The 21,345-nt window shown below is 38.1% G+C and overlaps 1 protein-coding gene across 3 annotated transcripts in view; it reads right to left on the bottom strand.

The window, feature by feature from the left end:
• The window catches only part of LOC125243572 (dynein axonemal heavy chain 11), an 86,644-nt gene that overhangs the window by 3,210 nt on the left and 62,089 nt on the right, over positions 1-21,345 (bottom strand). For all 3 annotated transcript variants that reach the window (XM_048153322.1, XM_048153321.1, XM_048153323.1), the window contains 12 exons: positions 18,131-18,295; positions 16,955-17,095; positions 14,730-14,900; positions 14,167-14,289; positions 13,268-13,461; positions 12,964-13,112; positions 12,751-12,878; positions 11,907-12,134; positions 11,510-11,701; positions 7,635-7,754; positions 1,308-1,550; positions 451-633 (listed from right to left, as the gene is read on the bottom strand). In XM_048153322.1, the coding sequence (XP_048009279.1) occupies positions 451-633; positions 1,308-1,550; positions 7,635-7,754; positions 11,510-11,701; positions 11,907-12,134; positions 12,751-12,878; positions 12,964-13,112; positions 13,268-13,461; positions 14,167-14,289; positions 14,730-14,900; positions 16,955-17,095; positions 18,131-18,295 (2,037 nt within the window). The remainder of the gene's footprint in view (positions 1-450; positions 634-1,307; positions 1,551-7,634; positions 7,755-11,509; positions 11,702-11,906; positions 12,135-12,750; positions 12,879-12,963; positions 13,113-13,267; positions 13,462-14,166; positions 14,290-14,729; positions 14,901-16,954; positions 17,096-18,130; positions 18,296-21,345) is intronic.

The raw sequence follows: 21,345 nt of genomic DNA, 5'->3' as shown, positions 1-21,345 counted from the left end.
TTACATCATTCATTTTTCAGGCACAGGGAATGGAGTGATAGCTATGTTACTTTCTTTGTGGTTTCTTTTTAAAATGGTAATATTCTTTGAATGTAGCAAGAAAAAAAATATCTCAGTGGAATATCTGAGATAGAAATAATAATAAAAAGATCCATGGAGAAGGCTTGACTCACTGAATATTATTTATGCATATTAATTATTACATGATTCTTAATAGAGGATACATAGAAGCAGAATCAATGATATTTAATACTCATGAGCTATGCCTTCCTGTAGTACGATTCATTAATTCACATCCTGGCATTTGGTGGACACTTTATTTTTTTGAGTATATAAAAACCATTTCCACATCAAGCTAAAACTGGAACAAAAAGTTAAGAAATTCATGCAGCACATTATTATCAGCTGCACTGATTGTTTTGTCTGGTTTATTGTTCGTCTGGCTCCTACCTTCAGTCCCAGGTCCAGCTCTTTTAAGGATCTGTTTATCTCTGCCAGCAGCAGATTCATTCGCTCACACTCCTGCAGGCACACCAGGATGTAGGGGCTCCTCTCAACAGTCTTAGTCATGAGCTCTGCCAGACTATACTCCTCAGGTAACTTCTCCAGCATGTCATCCAGAACACTCTTCACCTGATCAAGGAAGAAGAAAAAAACTGTGCATCCATAGTGACTATACACTCTAAATACAGGCAGGCCATATAGGAGAACCTTTTTAAAAACTTTTTATTCATTAGTAGAAAGTGGCAGAAAACTATTAAGGTTCTATAAAGAACTCATAAACCAATGAGCAGATCAGAATAACATACAATATAAAGTCAGTACCTTTTATCCAATGAACCTTATAGAGAACTCAACAATAAATTTACATAAACACACTGTTGAAAAAGTTTAGGGTCAGTAAAAAATTTATACTTTTATTTGGTAAGGATGCATTAAATTAATTAAAAGTGACAGTTATAATTTGTACAACAGATTTCTATTCTGCAAATATTCTCTTCATCAGAGAATCCTTAAAAAGATAAAGTATCATGGTTCCAATAAAATAAAATAAAAAAAGATCTTGTGACACTGAAGACTGGAGTAATGGCTGCTGAAAATCCAGCTTTGCCATCACATGAATAAATTACAAATTAAACAAAAATTTCAAATAGAAAATTTTAAATTGTAATATTTCTATTGTTACCGCATTTATCAAATAAATGCATCCTTGATAAGAAACTTATTTAAAAAAAACATTACAAATCTTGTTTTGTAGAGACAAACTCATAATAGTTAGCAAACTGCAATTTTGCACATAGCTTTACCTTCTCCTCTATGCACTGTGATGCTCCCTCTCCTGTTGATGAGTCTCTAGGCTGCAGTTCCAGTAAAGTTTTGAAAAGGGCATCAGATCTGGCTGTCATAAACTCAATCTCAGCATTAGGGTGCATGCCATAGAGATAGGGGCTCTCCGAGGGCAATCTCTCATCTACGTAGCGGTGATACCCAGTGTAGTCCAGATCAGGAGGCACTGGAAAGCCAGGACACAAGAACAGCTCCCCTTCAAACTGGAGAGAGAGGTTAGGTCACTCTAGAGATCATGGAGTAACTGGAGGATGCTTCATTTCTAATGAGAGGACAGTCTTTTGAGATTCCTATAAGGTGTTGAAGCCTAATTGATTAAAATCATCTGGTAGCCAAAAGAGTGGCTAACAAACATGATCTATCAAGTGACACAACAGGATTTTAGGTCACAAATATGATAATATGGGTTTTTTCTGCACAATATTTTGTCCTGATCAGCCTTGTAACATAACCCTCAGAGCAGTGCTCACTAACAGATGAAGGTGTGTGGTAATCGATAGCAGGGCTGGTGCTGGGCACTGGGAGAGTAATGCAGCTCTGTGGAAAGGCTAAAGGATAAACTGTGTGATTGATGGCTGCTCATCCTGGGGCCTAATGAGACTCACTGAGGAAACATTGGGCTGCATGCCTGACCACTGCTGGAAAACAGCCTTAATCACCTCGCACAGACACCACTTCAGAACAGACACGCTTAAGATCTCCTAAAACTTGAGCAATAAACATATGACATACTGTACACTCTGAACACACAAACAAAGATGACTAAAAAAAAATAAGCATTGTTTATCCTTTTGATCTTTAATTCATAAAATTAGCAAAAATCTAACCTTTCATTGAAGGAAATGAATTGAAAGTGGGGGAAAATGACAATGTTTTTCTCCATAACACGTTGGCCACAATTATTGGCACCCTTTTATTCAATACTTTTTGCAATTTCCTTTTGCCAAGATAACAGTTCTGAGTCTTCTTCTATAATGCCTGATGAGTTTGGAGAACACCTGACAAGAGATCAGAGACCATTCCTTCATGTAGAATCTCTACAGATCCTTCAGATTCCAGCTCCATGTTGGGGCTTCTTCTCTTCAGTTCACTCCATTCATTTTCTTTAGGGTTCAGGTCAGGGCACTGGGATGGCCATGGCAGAAGCTTCATTTTGTGCTCAGTGACACATTTTTGTGTTGGTTTTGATGTTTGTTTTGGATCATTGTCCTGATGGATGATCCAACCACAGCCCATTATAAGATTTCTAGCAGAAGCGGTCAGGTTTTGATTTTTTATCTGTTGGTATTTGATAGAATCCATGATACGATATATCTGAACAAGATGTCCAGGACCTCCAGCAGAAAAATAGGCCCACAACATTAAAGATCCAGCAGTATATTTAACCGTGGGCATGGGGTACTTTTTATCCATGTGTGCACCAAACCCATCTGGTGGGTTTGCTTACAAGAAGCTCTTGTTTTAGTTTCATCTGACCATAGAAGCTGGTCCCGTTTGAAGTTCCAGTCTTGTCTGACAACTGAATATGCTGGAGATTGTTTCTGGATGAGAACAGAGGATTTTTCTTGAAAACCTCCCGAACAACTTGTGGGGATGTAGGTGCTGTTTGATTTTTAGGCTTTCTGAGACTCAAGACTCAACTAATCTCCGCAATTCTCCAGCTGTGATCCTTGGAGAGTCTTTGGCCACTCAAACTTTCTTCCTCACCGCACATTAGGATGATTTAGACACACATCCTCTTCCAGGCAGATTTGTAACATCATTAGTTGATTGGAACTTCTTAATTATTGCCCTGATAATGGAAATGGGGATTTTCAAAGCTTTAGCTATTTTCTTATAGCTACTTTCTATTTTGTGAAGCTCAACAATCTTTTGCTGCACATCAGAACTATATTCTTTGGTTTTACTCATTGCGATCAATGATTAAGGGAATTTGGCTTTTGTGTTTCCTCATGTTTATACTCTTGGAAGTCATGGCTGGACAATTTCATGTTCATGATCACCCTGGTGTGCTAAAAAAAAAAAAAAAAAAAATGTAAATATGAATGGGAATTTACTTCAGAGATATTTTACCCAAAACATTCTAGGGGTGCCATTAATTGTGGCCAACGTGTTTTGGAGAAAATTATTTCTCTCATAATGTGATTTCTCCCGACATCAATTTTTTTCCTTCAATGAAAGGTTAGATTTTTGCTAATTTTATGAATTAAAGATCAAAAGGATAAACAATGCAGATTTATTTTTACAGTCATCTTTGATCATATTTACAAAGGGTTCCAATAATTCTGACCAACACTGTATGATGTAGTGAGGTTTACAGAGTTAAAACATTCATTCTCTTTTGTTATCTGTGCTTTAATACTGCATCACAAGGAAAATTGTGTAATGTAATGTAGATCCTCACCACTAGAGAGCCCCATACAGCTACAGTATTTACATGTACAAAACTGATTTATGTTCAGTGGTAGTTGCATGAGGTCAATAAACAAGCATTTATAATCTCATGTTAAAATGATTTTGTCTGCAGAACATGAAAGAAGCACATAGATAAGACTAGATGAATCTAGATGAAATCTACAGTCCCTCTAAAAATCTGCTGAAAACTTTATGTAAGCCCGATTTCATCACTGAAGAAAATATTTGAAAAGGTAATTCTGACTTTATATGACACAAATGTGACTATTATCTTTTTCTGTAATCTGTTTTACTCAGATGTATGCTATATCAGACAATTAGACCATTCCTTGCTATTGCAATTATTTCTTGCTACTATGACACATTTACACTGTAACATATTTCCACTTAAAAAAAATCCTCTGCTAATCTCCAGTGTCTCACCTACAGCACATCTTCATACAAGCTGCTTATATCCTTTACTGAGCAATCCTTGGCCTTTGTGGCACCTCATTATGGCACTCATTGTAGCAATTTTGTTGTAATATCCGTCACTTGTAAGTTGCTTTAGATAAAAGTATCTGCTAAATGAGTGTACATCAATGGTTCTCAACCTTTTTGACATGAAGGCCCAACACAATATTAACAGAATATAATATTAACAGAACTATAACTATAATATACATGGTTTCTGCAGGTTATACGAAGATAAATTAAGACTTTTTAAGACTAAGTAAAGAAAATTAAGGAATAAAAGAGAACTCAGAATGTCAATATGTTCTCTAAATGTAAATGTCTAGGGACAAACACAATGAGTTGTATTAGCAATACTAAAGAGTTTGAAAATACAACTTATTCAACAGATATCCATTACTTTTTCATTCATTTCACACACAAAAAAAAGAAATAAAAAAAGGGGAAAAAAGAAGAAGCTTGAATCACTCTGCTCAAAACCACTAGAATATGGAAATAACTTACTCTACCTTCTAATCAAAAAAAAAAAGAAAAGAAAAGTGCAAGTGTCTAAAGGTTCTTAAATCAAGATGCATTAACTGGAGATACAAAATGAAGTCTTGAATTGTGAAATTGATTAAATGAAGTGAGTTTATGAATAAAATAAGAACAAATATCTACCAATGGGCTCAGAAAAATCAACTTAATTCAAATGGAATTTGTTCTTGTTTTAAGCTAAACTCACTTCATTTTGTTTAGTTTTTCAAAACTTTAAATTAGGGGTGTCACGATATCCCGATATTGACGATAATCGTGATATTCAAAACATGAAAAATCGATATTGTATTAATTAAGGGTGTGACAATATATCGTGATAACCGAAATATTTAAAATGAATAATACACATTTTAATAAGACACGTAAATAATCCAGCGCCAGTACCTGGTTGACATCCCAAAGTACAATAGGTTGCGGTATTTCACCTTAACGCTGCCATCTGACTTGCATTGCACGTGAACTGGAGCATGTCTCATAAATGAACTGAAACTCAGCATAGTATAGTCTGCTTGCCTCACAGACATGACAAATATATCTATAGAAAGCTTGAAATGTCTACTTTTAAACTAAACATTTTAAAAGAAATAGGCTACTCTCTCTGATTATGTAATCTGTATGAAATGTACATTTAAAAATGCAGATAGAGACGTTTTGAATGATTTAAAGGTGCCCAAGAACATCTTTTTAAAATATGTAATATAAGTCTTAGGTGTCCCCTGAATGTGTCTGTGAAGTTTCAGCTCAAAATACCCCATAGTTTTTTTTTATTAATTTGTTTAACTGCCTATTTTGGGGCATCATTATAAACGTGCCGATTTATGCAGCACGGCCCCTTTAAATCTCGTGCTCTCCGCCCACGGAGCTCGCGCTTGCCTTAAACAGCTATAAAGAAAGTTCACACAGCTAATATAACCCTCAAAATGGATCTTTACAAAGTGTTCGTCATGCAACATGTCTAATCGCGTAAGTAGAGTATTTAATTGGATGTTTACATTTGATTCTGCATGAGTTTGATTGTGCTCCGTGGCTAACGGCTAATGCTACACTGTTGGAGAGATTTATAAAGAATGAAGTTGTGTTTATGAATTATACAGACTGCAAGTGTTTAAAAAATGAAAATAACGACAGTCTTGTCTCCGTGAATACAGTAAGAAACGATGGTAACTTTTAACAGTACACTTTTAACAGTACATTAGCAACATGCTAACGAAACATTTAGAAAGACAATTTACAAATATCACTAAAAATATCATGCTCATGTCAGTTATTATTGCTCCATCTGCCATTTTTCGCTACTGTCCTTGCTTGCTGACCTAGTCTGATGATTCGGCTGTGTACATCCAGACGTTTATACTGGCTGCCCTTGTCTAATGCCTTTCATAATGTTGGGAACATAGGCTGGCATATGCAAATATTGGGGGCGTACACCCCGACTGTTACGTAACAGTCGGTGTTATGTTGAGATTCGCCTGTTCTTCGGAGGTCTTTTAAACAAATGAGATTTATATAAGGAGGAGGAAACAATAAAGTTTGAGACTCACTTTATGTCATTTCCTTGTACTGAACTCTTGTTATTCAACTATGCCGAGGTAAATTAAATTTTTGAATCTAGGGCACCTTTAACATGAAGAGAATTAACACACCATTTTGACAGTATATGGTTTGTCTGTGTTCAATCTTGGTTATTTTCCTAAGGATAATGTATATTTATAATGCTATGCATAGCCTGTATCACTATAATACTTTAAAATAAAATAATTTCTACCTCTAAATAAAATCACACAACATGGTCTTTAAAATGTGCATCAGAAAATCTTTTCAGTTCTTTGGGATACATTCAGGCAGTGTTTTTCACTCCAGCTTGAAATCAGATAAACTAAATGCTTGTCTTTAATAAAAATGTGCTAAAGACAGAGAATGCAAAAAGTAAAAATGATTGTGCCTTGTGTTTATCAGTTGTTTGTTTATCAGTATCTGATTACTCTTAAGTGTGGTTGTTGTATGCAATGGTGTGATTCATTGACTTAAAGGTTTCTATAGATATCGTGATATATCGATATTGTGAATTCTTTTGGCCATGATAACCGTGGTGTGGAAAATCTGATATCGTGACAGCCCTACTTTAAATAAAGATGTATTTATTTGAGATGCAAATGTAAAATAAAGATGTTTAGATACCTGTATTGGAAAAAAAAAAGGACAAAAATACTGAGGAAGCACATCATTTTTTGCAATGGATGCAACATTTAATGCCATGACTTCATGAATTTAAGACTTTGATCTAATTTAAAACCTTTTTAAGGCCTTACTTTGTGTAATGGTGAATTAAGACTTTAAAACCCACCGAAACCCTGTATGTATTACCAAACTTTATTATTTACAGAAAATGAGAGTGTCGATATAGGTAAATTAATTAACTACAACTCATTTTGTGATTGCATAAGTTTCAAGTATGTTCTTCAATAAAAACAAATGTTATTGAGGGGGGAAATAAGTATATATTGATTGTATGTCTCTCTAGCATATTAATTAGGTTAGATTGTTGGTCCCACTTTATATTAAGTGTCTTTAACCACTATGTACTAAGATTTAAATTAATAATTTGATACAATGCACTTTATGTACATACATGTTTTACATTGAACTTATATATTTTTTAAAAAACAAACAAACGGACAAAAAACCTGCATTTAATTACATCCTGCTGCCCCTTTGGAAGTTAATTTCTTAGTTTGTTGAGCCAATGCTTGAGCAACTTCAAATTCTACCTCATAAACATTTGTTATCAGCTGTATGGCTTTGAAATGTACATTAATTATGTTTTAAAACAAAATCAGATGCTATAATAGTGTGATTTGATGCAGAGCTCTGAATGTCTTTACCATCTTGGGATTGATGAACTCCTGGAGGTATGTACGGCAGAGCTTCCTGTCCCACTCATCAGTGATGTGACCTCCGTATATGATCTCTCCAAACAGATAACACAGATCCTCCCATGGTACCTGAGCCACACATATTAGCACAACAAAATGTCAAATCTCCAGCTCAAACTGATCCCTCAGCGTCCTGCGTTTAATAACCACAGCACTATTTTTAGCCAGGTTTGCAAGATCTATCATAGAAAAAAACATGGTTAAAGCTGCTACAAGGGCTTTCTGCTAAACTGTGGAACGTGGATGCATGGTTTTGATCACAAGTATAAGGTGAGGGACTGATGCTGCATACTGGGAACATCCTATAGCAATGCTTTTGATTTAAAATGGCTCTCATATACTATACCAGACAAAAGGAAAATCCACTTAACGTATAATTCAACCAAAGATCAAGCTCTTCCTGATCTCATGCTGTGCTTGGCTTAAGCCTGGCCTGAGAAAAGAGCGTATGATGTGTAATTGTAAAGGATAGAAGAACAAGTGAGCGTGTGTCTTATAACCGATGACAGACGCTAGAGGTTCACCATCATTTGTACCTGTATTGTTTTGCAAATTGCTTCTTTCATCAGCTCTAATTGCAGTGATCACTTATAAAGCGTTGTAAGGTGTCACGCACAACGCGTGTAATTACATTTAGCATGACGCTTCATTTGCCGCCTAATGAATCCTCAGTGTACGCACATACAGGTTACTGTTTTGTTAACATAATGAAGGACATTCGTTTTTTTTTGGAGGGGAGGGGCAAAATCTGAAGCTGCCATAATTGGCTGGAACCAGAGTAATGCTGGAAATGAAAAACATGATTTTGTGGATGAGATCGTGATTGTTGGCATTGTGTTATGAAATTATACTGCACTCTGGGAAAAGAGATGGCAGTGACTGACATTGAGATTTTATTTAATTTACAAACAGCTCAGAGTTTGTCACTTAAACTTTACACAGCTTAAAGTAAGTAGATATTGAGATTAAAGTATTTATTATTTGAGCTTTAGTTGTCTAACCCCCGGTTTCACAGACAAGGCTTATGTCTAGTCCCAGACTAAAATGCATGTTTGAGCTGTTTAACTGAAAGCAACTTGCTCTGACAAATCTTAAAATATGTCAGTGCCATTGTTTTGTCTCAAAAATGCACACCAGTAACGTTTTTTCTAAGGCACATTTATAAAGCTACTTAAATGCCCTAATTGAACTAAAGCCTAATCCTGGCTTAATCTAAGAGTGTACTCACACTGGGCACGGTTGCCTTGTACTGTGCCCAGTTCGCTGAACAACAACAATCGAGCCATGGCGTGGGACAAGGCAACTGGCCTAGTGTGAGTACGGAGCGATCACTCTAGTTAAACAAACCAGACTTTGGGGGTCAATTGTGCTCGGGCGTGGTTGAGACCGCCTAGTGCGAGTACACCCTAAAGCCCTGTCTGTGAAACCAGGCCTAAATTTATATATAAGTCCATGTGTGCTTTTTTCGCAAAAACCTCCACCTCTCTGGACAACAAGCAGGGCCGGCGCGTGCCTATAGGCGAACTAGGCAGCCGCCTAGGGCAGCAGCACAGTGAGGGCGGCAAAAAAGAGAGGGATTTAGTTTTTAAGTTAATTTATTTATTTATTTTTGGGACATTCATTTGGAATTATTACACGTATCAAAAAGTTATGTAGAGTAGGCTACCAAAACCCGCCCCAACCTAGAGTGGCATATCACTGAACAAAAAAAAAAAAAAAACGGTGAACGGTGTGTGGACTATGAGTAAATTCTATGACTAAAAACTAAGAAATTTAGAATTATGTAAATAAGAGATTCAATGTGTGACAGCTTCATTTATTATAACAGAAATTTGTGAGATATGACAACTTTTTAGTTATTACAGAGGGAGCACTCTTTGCGCGCCTTCTGCCATGCTCCCTTATACAGTAGGCCTATTTTCTATTAAAATTCACAGTGGTTTGTGAACGTGGTGAACAGACGTCCCCGTTTTGGTGCTCCGTCCACGAATGGAGCTGTCCCTGGAAATGTCCCCGTTTTATAGGTCGTTCAAAATAACCCGCAAATACATTGCGAAAAAGCCCGACCAACATACAGCAGCCTGTTGTTTATCGGCGCAATCGTGTAGTGATGATGTTCACCAACAAAGGGGGCTGTGCTGCTACACTGTCACTGCTACACTTGGTCGCGCGCGCGCCGCCAACCTGGACCAGAGCAGAGCGCCATTATCATCAGTTATCAAAAGAAACATCATTATCTGTTTCGTCTTTCAAGGTAGTAACATAACTATTCATGTTAAATTAAAGTAATACGGTTATGTGTTTTATAACAGGGTGCGGGATTGTTTTGGACAGTTTAAACGTCCCCAATGCAGCAATTTCCACATGTCTTATCAAGTGGTGACGGTACACTCAGGTATGAATAAATAAATAATACACTTACAACTTACTTAGTGCGTATAATGAGTCTAAAATGCAAAATAATTATTAAAAATAGTTACAAGTTTAAAAAGTTCACATTTCTGTAGGCTACAGTAGGCTAGCCCAGCTTGTAAAAATGAAAATATTAAATTCACTATTAAATGTTACAAATATATGTTAAATGTTGTTTTATTTATCTAAATCTAATATTTGTTGTTTTATTTTTGTAATGTGATTTTTTCAAAATAGTGTTTTTTTTTGTGTGTGTGTTTTTTAGGCCTGTTTAATAGTGTAATATTTTTTGGTGAATTGTATTAAAAATGATATAGTGAACCTGCAAAAGCGGAGGAGTCACGTTGCTCACCTTTGTGTGCACAATATTTATAAATGCCATATATTTATAACCTCTATTCATAATGGAGAGCTGTGCACGCGCAAGTAACGGGATTTTGGGCGTGCAGAGAACCGCTTACACACCGTCGCTTCGCAACTAGCTACTAGAACTACCACCGCTTTCGTGTGTCTCTCATTGAAAATGAACCAGAGACTTGCTTTGCGCGTCCCGTAAACTGCCCAATTTATCAGCGGCCCACCAAGAATTCTCCTTAATCTTCCAGGAGATGTTCTTAACATAAGTGTTTGCATTTGTAGTTAGTAACGTGCTTGTACATGTTTTTAAATTAGTGCAAGTTTATTAATAAATCAATAAACAAAACCTCCAGTCTTTCACATCTCAAAGATCAAGTTTAATTGAAGTGGGGACGGCACGACGGGGTTTTGCCTAGAGCGGCAGTTGAGCTTGCGCCGTCCCTTACAACAAGACACAGTAAAACGTCCATTTCTGTCAGTTTTACAGCAGCAAAAAGAACACTGTTGTGTTTACTTGCTACTCGAGAAATCCTGTCATTGCCACGGTAACATTGGACAAAACATGAGAAAAACTTGCAGCTAGGCAATTAAAAGCAAGCTCATACGCACATCGTCATTCGTCTTGAGATCATATGATTCGATTTGCATCTTCTGACTGGTTCTTCTGTGGACTTGGAGGCTTTTGCTGACAAAGGGAAGTGGTGTTTAGCGGTTTCTGCCAACAAACCGGTATTTCTGAATGTACTGATGCAGGGATTTAGCGGATTTGTTGAACGTATACTATGTGCGGAGAGCATTCGCTCATTATCTTTTTTGAAAACAATTGTCCTGCTTAATATTTTTGTGGAAACCGTGATACATATTTTCAGGATTCTTTGAAGAATGAAAAGGTAATTTATTTGAAATTATTTTTTTTAAACAATCATTTTTTGTAAAATTATAAATGTCTTTGTTACTTTTGATCAATTTAATGCATCCTCGCTGAATAAAAGTCACTGATATTATGATGTAATCATTGTATTTTTTCATCAAGGTAATGAATCCTGTTGTCTTACTTTAGCATTGGCCTCCAGGTAGTTGTACAGGACACTGGCAGCAATGGTCAGATCTCCATTGTTGAATGGGTATATTTGGTTCCAACCCAGAGGCCCAAACTTCCTCCTCTCACTCACACAGCCGTGGAAATAACACAGTGAGAACACGAGTCCTTTAAACTCCTGCTCATAAGAACACATTTCCAGAGTATCCTGTAGGACAGAAATGAGGAGATGATGAACAAATGAACAATAATTACACCAAGTCAAAAGTTTGGAAACTTCATTCTTTAGTCACCTCATTCTAAATTATTACTAGTTTCCACTTTTTTTGAATAATAGTAAAGTCAAAGCAAAACACCTGATTAGTTCACATGTGAATTTATTGATTTGGTCTGTGTGGGAAGTGTGTAAAAACCTGGGTGAAGTTGTCTAGAGCGGCATGCAGGCAGGAGTTCATGCCAGTGGGCGGTTCAGTAGTGAGTTTGAGGCTATTCTCCAGGATGGTGCGAGGGATCAGGTGCTCATGGGGGCTGGGGACCGGTTCTCCACTCATAAACACTCTGTAGTTTGAGTGAGCACTGCTGCCTGTGTTCTCCAACAGCTCCTCCAGATGACCCAACCACTGCGGCAGCAGGTGAACATTCTGAAACAGAAAAATTAATAAACATAAAAAAAAACATAGAATGCCATTATAAAGGCCTGTTCACAACAAGGACAATAACGATAAAGATATAGTCTCAGAGAAACAATAGCGTTGCAATCACTTTCACAATGACTTTTTTTCCAAGTGATGAATGATAAAAAGAGGCATTTTTGGCAATACACTCTCCGTTATAAATTCGTTATGCACCGTTCTTTGGAATACTTGAATTTGATTGGTCAAACTTGGCATCAAGTGGTAAAATATTTCTGAATAATGACCACTGTCATTATTCTGTCGTTACTTGTCTTGTGTAGGGTGATATATATACTATATAGCATATCTCAACTGCTTCATTGCTTGTATTGTTGTAAAATGTGAACTATATTATCGCCCAGCTCTAATCTGCTAAATGCAAGTATAAGGAATAAAGATAATATTACGAAATTGTAAACATTAATATAATGATTTTCTGTAAAGCTGATGTTGTGAAAAGCGCTATTTAAATTCATTTGACTTGACTTGACACTTATTCTATTTGTAGTTTTAAAGTCTTCTCCAGGTTAGTATGCATGTATCGTAGGTTGGTTTAGTATGAAATGTACCAAAAATGTTCTACCTGCAATATAACCCAGTGTCCATTTTTAGCTGCGGTCTCCAACGCTTTCTCAGCCACAATCTCTTGTCCTTGACCCAAGGACACATTATGGAGATTCCCCAGGTCTGTGGTAAAGCCAAGCTTCAGCCCTAGTAAATAGATATGATTGGGTTTATACTCTGATTACATTACAAGTTAGGCTAAGTGTCTTGTGTAAATTGTTATTCTGTGTACCAAGTATTTCTACATCCTTGACAGGGTTGACTCCAGGAGAAAGGATGAAGAACACCGGTGTAGAGGGATTGCACTCCTCAAAACACTTTTCAAACTCCATTCGACCAACATCCATATACTTGGAGCCCAAACTGTCCTCAATAAAATTTCTGTTATGGTATAAAAGTCAGAAAATATTTACAGTCAGACAATATTTAAAGACCAAAACATTGTTTCAAACCGGGCCAGCTACAGCTGATTTTAAAGTTAAATTTTAGACTGATATTGGTTGTTTTCTGATGGTTCTCTGAAGCACGCTCATTACCGGAGAGCGTAGGTCATCCTGTCAGGCCGAATGGCTCTGAGAATGATGAGTCTCTGGAGGGGGCTCTTATTCTTCCAGTCCTGAGGGAGACGTTCTCTTTCTGGACACTCCGACTCCACCAGCTTCCTCCAACGTTTGGCAGAACCTTCCACATCCCGGTCCAGGCCCCTGAATGCATCCAGCATGGACAAGCTCTGCAGTGAAATAAGATTTAGCACTTAAAAAAAATGAACAATATTAAAAAATTCAGCAAATTACAATTGTTCAAAATTATTTAAAACATTACAATATTATCTGTGTTTATAGCATATATCCTGCATATATTTTCTATAAATATTCACACTATGACTTACAATAAGATACAATAAGGGTACAATAAGAACCCTTGTACACTGGTAAAGGAACAGTTCACACAAAAATGGAAATTATTATATTTTTAGCCCCACTTCGTTCTATCCCTATACTGTTATTTTTTGTGGATCACAAAATGAGCAATATTGAAGAATTTTTAAGGTTTGTAAATACATGTAAATATATATTTATAGTATTTAATTATTTGGTGAACTACACCATTAAAATAAAGGTTCTTCATTGACTCTTTGGATCACTTTATTAAAAAAAAGGGAAAAAAAAAGTTTTTTACAAGTAACCCATGATTTTTTTTAGGTATTTAAATAATTAGTAGCAAAGACAATATTAAAGACAATTATTTTAATTATTTTATTTAGCACACAACATGTCTTTATAACACTTAATATTTATCTATTTATTTATATATATATATATATATATATATATATATATATATACACATATTTATAATAATTATCTAAAAGGCAATGCTAAGTGACATCGGACCTCATGAGAGAGAGTGATTTCCAGGAACAGGCAGTTCTTACCCTAATGGCACTCCAGGCCTGTGGAGACAGGAAGCTGACGGGACTGCTCTGACAAACTTCTACAGGAAAGTGCAACAGAAGTTCCAGGTCCTGAGCCTCAATGGAGCCCCTCATCAGAAGAATCTAAATAAAACACCAGAGGCGCAAAGTAATGAGGACATTAGACCTCAGGTCTGTTAAATACAGATGTCCCCATCCATCAGAGAAGGACAAGCGGGTCCCGGAACAGCTTTACTCTGTTTGATGTGGATGTGTGAAGGACAGGCAGTGGAGACAGACAGCAGCAGGGAAAACAGGTGCTGTCCTGACAGGTATTTGCATTCTGCCACCGCGGCCCACCCTCCTGTCAGAGCTGACCAGTTGAGGGAGAGGGGTGCCTGGGCTGTGAGAGTTAATCAATAGGAACGGACCCGACTCCACTGACAGGGCCTAATGGAACTTAATGTAAGGGCAGAAATGTGGAGTGATTGATGTGAATGACAAAGTGCAGGAGGAGGAAGGGAGGAGGTGGTGGTGGGTGGATAGAAGGTGTTTCTATTCTGCCGGTGTCCCGTCCCACTCACCTGGAGGGCGGTGTGGGTGAGGAAGGTAAGTCGGTCCCTCTGGAAGAGCCCCTGGCAGGTGTACTGAAGGGCCGATCGGGTGATGGCCTCGGTCAGAGATGAAACACGCACTGACACATCTTCATCACATGGAGCTCTCGCAATGGCTTTGAGGAACACTTTGTTGAAGGCCTGAATTGTAAAAGATGATTCAAAATAGCAACATTACTCACACAAATAACATCATTTTCATTCACTGGTTCACATCCAACAAATCTTTTTTAAAACTAAAAGTACAATCAGTACTTCTATAACTGTCTTTGAGATAAATGGCAATGATAATGCTGTTTTCAACAGGTACACTGGACTTCCTTCCAATGGTGATATTGCTAATATGATGTTTTATATTACTGGTATTATATTATGTTTTATTTACTGTAAAGTAAATCATGTGATGATGACATCTTCCTCAGTATTTTTGTCCTGTTTTCCATTACAAATACATAAAAACATTCTTAAATCAAGATACATTCCCCTGAGAAGTAAAATTACTTAAAGGTGCCCTAGATTATGTTTTTAAAAGATGTAATATAAGTCTAAGGTGTCCCCTGAATGTGTCTGTGAAGTTTCAGATCAAAATACCCCATAGATTTTTTTTTTTATTAATTTTTTTAACTGCCTATTTTGGGGCATCATTATAAACGCGCCAATTTTATGCTGCGGCCCCTTTAAATCCTGTGGTCCACGCCCACAGAGCTCGCGCTTGCCTTGAACAGTGCCTTAACAAAGTTTATACAGCTAATATAACCCTCAAAATGGATCTTTACAAAGTGTTCGTCATGCATGCGGCATGCATGCGTCGGATTATGTGAGTATTATATACTGTTATATTGTTTACTTCTGATTTTGAATGAGTTTGATAGTGCTCCGTGGCTAAAGCTAACATTACACACTGTTGGAGAGATTTATAAAGAATGAAGTTGTGTTTATGCATTATACAGACTGCAAGTGTTTAAAAATGAAAATAGCAACGGCTCTCTTGTCTCTGTGAATACAGTAATAACCGATGGTAACTTTAACCACATTTAACAGTACATTAGCAACATGCTAACGAAACATTTAGAAAGACAATTTACAAATATCACTAAAAATATCATGTTATCATGGATCATGTCAGTTATTATTGCTCCATCTGCCATTTTTCGCTATTGTTCTTGCTTGCTTACCTAGTCTGATGATTTGGTTGAGCACATCCAGACGTTAGTACTGGCTGCCCTTGTCTAATGCCTTTTATAATGTTGGAAACGTGGGCTGGCATATACAAATATTGGGGGCGTACACCCCGACTGTTACGTAACAGTCGGTGTTATGTTGAGATTCGCCTGTTCTTCGGAGGTCTTTTAAACAAATGAGATTTATATAAAAAGGAGGAAACAATGGAGTTTGAGACTCACTGTATGTCATTTCCATGTACTGAACTCTTGTTATTTAACAATGCCAAGATAAATTTAATTTTTCATTCGAGGGCACCTTTAATATACTGACTTGTTTTCTGAAAAAAATAAAAAAAAAAATCATCAAAATTAAGTGAGTTTAAGCCAATATCTGCCAATGGGGTCAGAAAAATAATCTTGTTTTCACTTTGATTTTTAGTTTATTTTCTGTTATCGTTGGTAGTTATTTGTTCTTATTGTAAGCTTATTGCTATGAAGGAGTGTGAGGGTGAAATTAGAACAGAATATGCCACCGCTACGTTTACATTACGCCTCCACTGTCGTTTTGCTTTTTATAGAAATGAAAACCATTTAATTCAGTTGGATAACAGTCGCTTTAATCCCATCCAGCTCATCCTACACAAGCTGCAGAGTCATACGTAGTGCAGCGGGAATAAGAGTTTACTAATCTCGTGATGAGAGAAAGTGATGAGACAACTGACAAGACCATGGCGGAGGATTTGTCGTACAACAGAGCCCAAGCGTCTGACAAATGTCTAATCTTGTAAAATGCACGCTCAGCAGCTCCGCTCCCTATTCACAGAGTATGCGCGATTGCAAAATCGAGAGTAAAACGCGAGCGTGCATTCGAATGTGATTTTAATACCTTGAGGATTTCTTAGAACAGACTTCTTTCACAAACATTAAAAACCTTTACCAACCCCAAATTTTTGAATAGTAGTGTAGGTACTGTGCAGTAAATATTCAGGGCAACAACTGTACATTTTTACTTTTTCTAGTGTAGTGTGTTACCTTGAGGGAGTATTGGTACATGGGGTTGACATTGTGGAGTTCTTTAATAGTGAAGTAGAGTAGGGCGGCTCTCTCAGCCGCTGGCCGGTAGAGATCTCGTGCCTCATTGGTCTTTATCTCGTTCTCTCGAGCTGCGATAGCCTGTGTAAACAGCACACCATTGTTGAGATATACAACAAGATGCAAGTTCTCAAATGAACGATTATACAAATATTATATACAAAATCATGGTAATTTTTTTTCCATATTTCAGTGTCGTAATTACACTTGTCAGTTTATTATCCAACCATTTCAGTTTTAAACACCTATTGGACCTGAGCAAAAAACAACAATAGACGGAATGCACTTGATGTCACCATCGGCCGGAGTGACTACGGTTCCGCCCACTGAGTGGCAAAAAGAGTGGCAGCAGTGGTTTTCAGCGCGAATGCCGCAAAAAACACACAAAACACATTCAAAATGGGAAAGAGCTTTGTGACTGACTGTACAAATAGATTTGACAAGAAATCTAAGGTATATTTTTTACAGACTGCCGAAAGCTACAGAAAAGAGAAGCAAATGGATCATTGCAATTCACAGAAACAACTGGACTCCAGGCAGCGAAAAGTGGATTTGCAGTTATCATTTTGTGTCAATATGTTGAATTTTGGGGTAAAATCATACCTTATATATTGTATTGTTATATATTATATTGACAACACATCAATTAAATATTTACCATCTTATATTTTTCATAATTGTGTTTTAAATAAACACTGACAAAAACTATTCAAGTTTTAGGACTGGATGATATCATTAATATAAGTGATCACCTGGATTTAGACCTACCTATATTGTATTTATATAAAGTGTTCACAGGCAATTTTGCTTTATGTATTTCCCCGGCATTGAAATCAAGCACATATAAATGTCTGGAAACATGTCTGAAACATGGCTGCATGTCAATATCTATGGATTACTGGATCTTTTGTAAGTAACACTAGGAACACTTATGAAGTCCAACCTTTAGTTTAATCGTTTGCTTTACTCATGTTTTACTAGCATTTTCGCAGATTGCCCTATTAAATCCAGTCATGCAGCAGGCTCTTTTGCCACTCATTCTGGCTGAGGGGGCGTGTTCCAGTGGGAAAGTGACGTCAATGCATAGCTGAGGTAAATGGACAGTGAGTATCATACCTTGTTATGGATGTGTCTGGCTGTGTTCTTAGTATATTCTAGCTGTTCCACTAAGGCTGTATCTCGCAGGAAGTTTCCCTCTGCCACGGACAGTTTGCTCAGGAGCTCATCCTCTAGTCTCTTCAGCTCAATCTGACACAAGTTCTGCTGAGTGTTCAACTCCAGCTGAAGTCAAAGATGGACAATGTTAGTACTTGGTAAAGACAGTTTGTTTTGTTAAAATTACATTTTAGAGATTACATTTAATATTCAATAGGACAAATATATAAAACAATGTAAAAAAAAAAAAAAAAAAGGGGGGACATTCACAATTATTACAATTTATTTATTTATAAAAATTTAAGATTCAGGTTTGAAAATCTCCCTAAGGGAACAAGGTGATAGAAAAAAAAAAATGATAAGAATTATATTTTTTATATTTATCCCCCAAACCTACACTTAAACCTACCCATCACAGAAAAATTTCTGCATTTTAACATTTTCAAAACATCACTTGGTATGATTTATAAGCTGAAAAAAAAATGTCCCCATGAGGACAAGGATTTCAGATGTCCTTCCCCAGAATGCGTGCATTGATAGGACTTCTTAATGGAAAGCTCAGTTCGCGCCGTCCCTGTTCTCGAGGGATGTGGGACGTGCATTTGGGTGGAATGCTGTCAACCCTTTGAAGAAGCTGTATGCGCTAGGTATGATGCATTCATGAGATTGACTACAAGAGACAGGTAAAGAGTTTTTATTTCCTTTCTGCTCTCTCCTGAGGGATAGTAGTTAGTGTTTGTACGAGCACATTCGGCTGTTGAGGGAGTTGAAGGCACTCATAGCGATGCATTCGTGTCTGTTCTCATTTGGTTCTTCGTAAAAATGATGAATCTGACGTTTGAACTGAGCGCTCTTGAGGAGGTTAAATGCATGGTTTTGCAATACGATCGCAGTAATTGGTTCCACCCAGGCTTGACTCTCTCTTGATGGTTGAGAGTCGAAAGGATGCACTTTCCTGTGGCTGCTATTGCAGTGAGGTGTGATCAAGCACAGGGGTTGTGGGTGGAGCACGGATGAGTCAAACAGGATCCTTTCCTTTTTTGGCTCCTTTTGTTGGCTCAAATATTGGTACTGCTCTATGTACTGTTTCTAATTCTGAGGAATTAGGAGCAGAAAGAGTGTAGTAATTATTATATTAATTCAGGAGTTTGGAAGTTATGGACTTTTTTAGAGGCCTCCACTCCCCTGAGCTCTGCCCAATACTCTGCCCAAGCTACTGGCCCCATTATGTACCCTCCTTGACAGGCGTAGGATGCAGCCAGGGGCTAAGTTGCTAGGCTCTCTGTGAGCCCCTCTGAACTTAAACCAGAGTGTTGTTAGGCCTCCTCTCGTTATAGAGAGTTGTTTTGTAGAGGCCTCTGATCCTCTGAGCTCCAACCTGAATAATAATATCAAGTAGTTACAGTAGGATCCCTGTGAGCCTAGTTAGGCCTTCTCTCACTCATGCTTGGCTACTGCCTTTACTGTGAAGCGTTGTTGGCTTCCTCTCACTATAGAAAGTTGCTCTGTAGAGGCCTCCACTCCTTAAGCCTTGTTTACACTGCACGCGTGTGCGGCTCTTTACGGCCCAGGCAAGGTTTTGTTCCGTCGTCTGAGCGGTGTCAACTCACACCAGACGCATTTCAGAAGCGAAGTGGCTGGATTCGCGAGACCACTAAATTTGCCTGTCCAACGTTGCTTTTTTCATGTATTTAATGGCTAAATTGTTATATTTTGTCTGGTTTTATTGTGTTTATTGCTATGACATCCTTTATTTTACTATAGCCATACAGATGAAGTTAATACACTTAAAAGTCCAGTTATGGACAACAAAACCAAATTTTTTTTTTTAAGTTTTTCAACTTCGAATCTCTTGTCGTCAGTTTCTGGCCTCCTACTGATGTGAAATATGAGCGGGAGTTTACACAGGGTGATTATTCTGACTTTATTTTGTATTTGAGCTGCGCGTCTTGGACGCAGTGTCTATCAAAAATAGGCGAGGCACCTACCTTTAGCGAAGCGTTGCGTCGAGCCGCTTCTGGGATGCTTCTAAAACACACCGTGGCGCGGCTGGTGTAAACAAGCATTGACTAGAGTGGACGTGTATCAGCTCTGGTAGCCGCGTCGCAGCCGTAACGCGCTGCACACGCATGCAGTGTAAACAAGGCTTTAGAGCTCTGCCTGGATGTCAATGTCAAGCAGTTATGCCCTATGTGAGCCTCTTTGGTAGCCATCCTAGGCGTTGGATGTAGTTAGGTCTCCTCTCACTTTAGAGAGTCGTCACACTGAGGCCTCTGTCCTCAGAGCTCGATCAGGCAATAGTGTAGAGTTGTTAGGCTCTCTGCGAGCATCCTTGGCCACTGGTTGTGAAAGGGAGCGTTGTCAGGCTAAGGCCTCAGCCTTCCAAGAGCTTTGCGGGGATAACATTCCCAGTGTAGGCTATCTGTTAGCCTCCTTGAAAGCTGTTTTGAGTGTTGGGTGTTGTTAGGCCTCCTCTCATTTGAGAGTCGCTGTATTGAGGCCTCTGCCACTAGAGCTTGACCAGGCAGTACTGCCAAGTTATTAGGCTTTCTTTGAGCCCCCTTGCCTATTGCCTTTACAGAGGAGTGTTGTTAGGTATCCTCTCGATAGAGGAAGTCATCTTACTGAGGCCTCTGCTCCACTGAGCTTCACTATGGTAGCATTTGCGAGTTGTAGGATCTCTGTGAGCCTCCTTGCATTGTATCCTATGTGTGGAGCATAGTTAGGCCTCCTCTCGTTTTAGAGAGTTGACATGCTGAGGCCTCTGCTCTTTTAGAGCTCGGCCATCTACTGCGAGCGTTGTCAGGCCTCCTCATTACAGAGAGTTATCTTTATTTCGGCCTCTGCTCACCAGAGCTCCACTAGGTCATCATGTTGCAGGTTGTAGGCTCTCTGTGAGGCTGCCTAAACGGTTTCCTATAAATGGATAATAGTTAGGCCTCCTCTCATTTTAGAGAGTCATTTCCTTCATTGAGACCTTCTCTTGCCAGATCTCCACTAGGACATCATATTGCAGGTTGTAGGCTCTTTGTGAGCCTCCTTGCATGGTATCCTACGCGTGGGATGTAGTTAGACCTCCTCTCGCTTTAGAGAGTCATCATGCTGAGGCCAAGCTTGGCTCTCTACTGCGGGCATCATCAGGCCTCCTCTCGCTATAGAGTTTCTTTCATTGAGTC

Source organism: Megalobrama amblycephala, linkage group LG13 (genome assembly GCF_018812025.1).
Source record: "Megalobrama amblycephala isolate DHTTF-2021 linkage group LG13, ASM1881202v1, whole genome shotgun sequence".
NCBI classification, from domain to species: domain Eukaryota; kingdom Metazoa; phylum Chordata; class Actinopteri; order Cypriniformes; family Xenocyprididae; genus Megalobrama; species Megalobrama amblycephala.
This window is presented reverse-complemented; position numbering and strand designations above follow the sequence as displayed.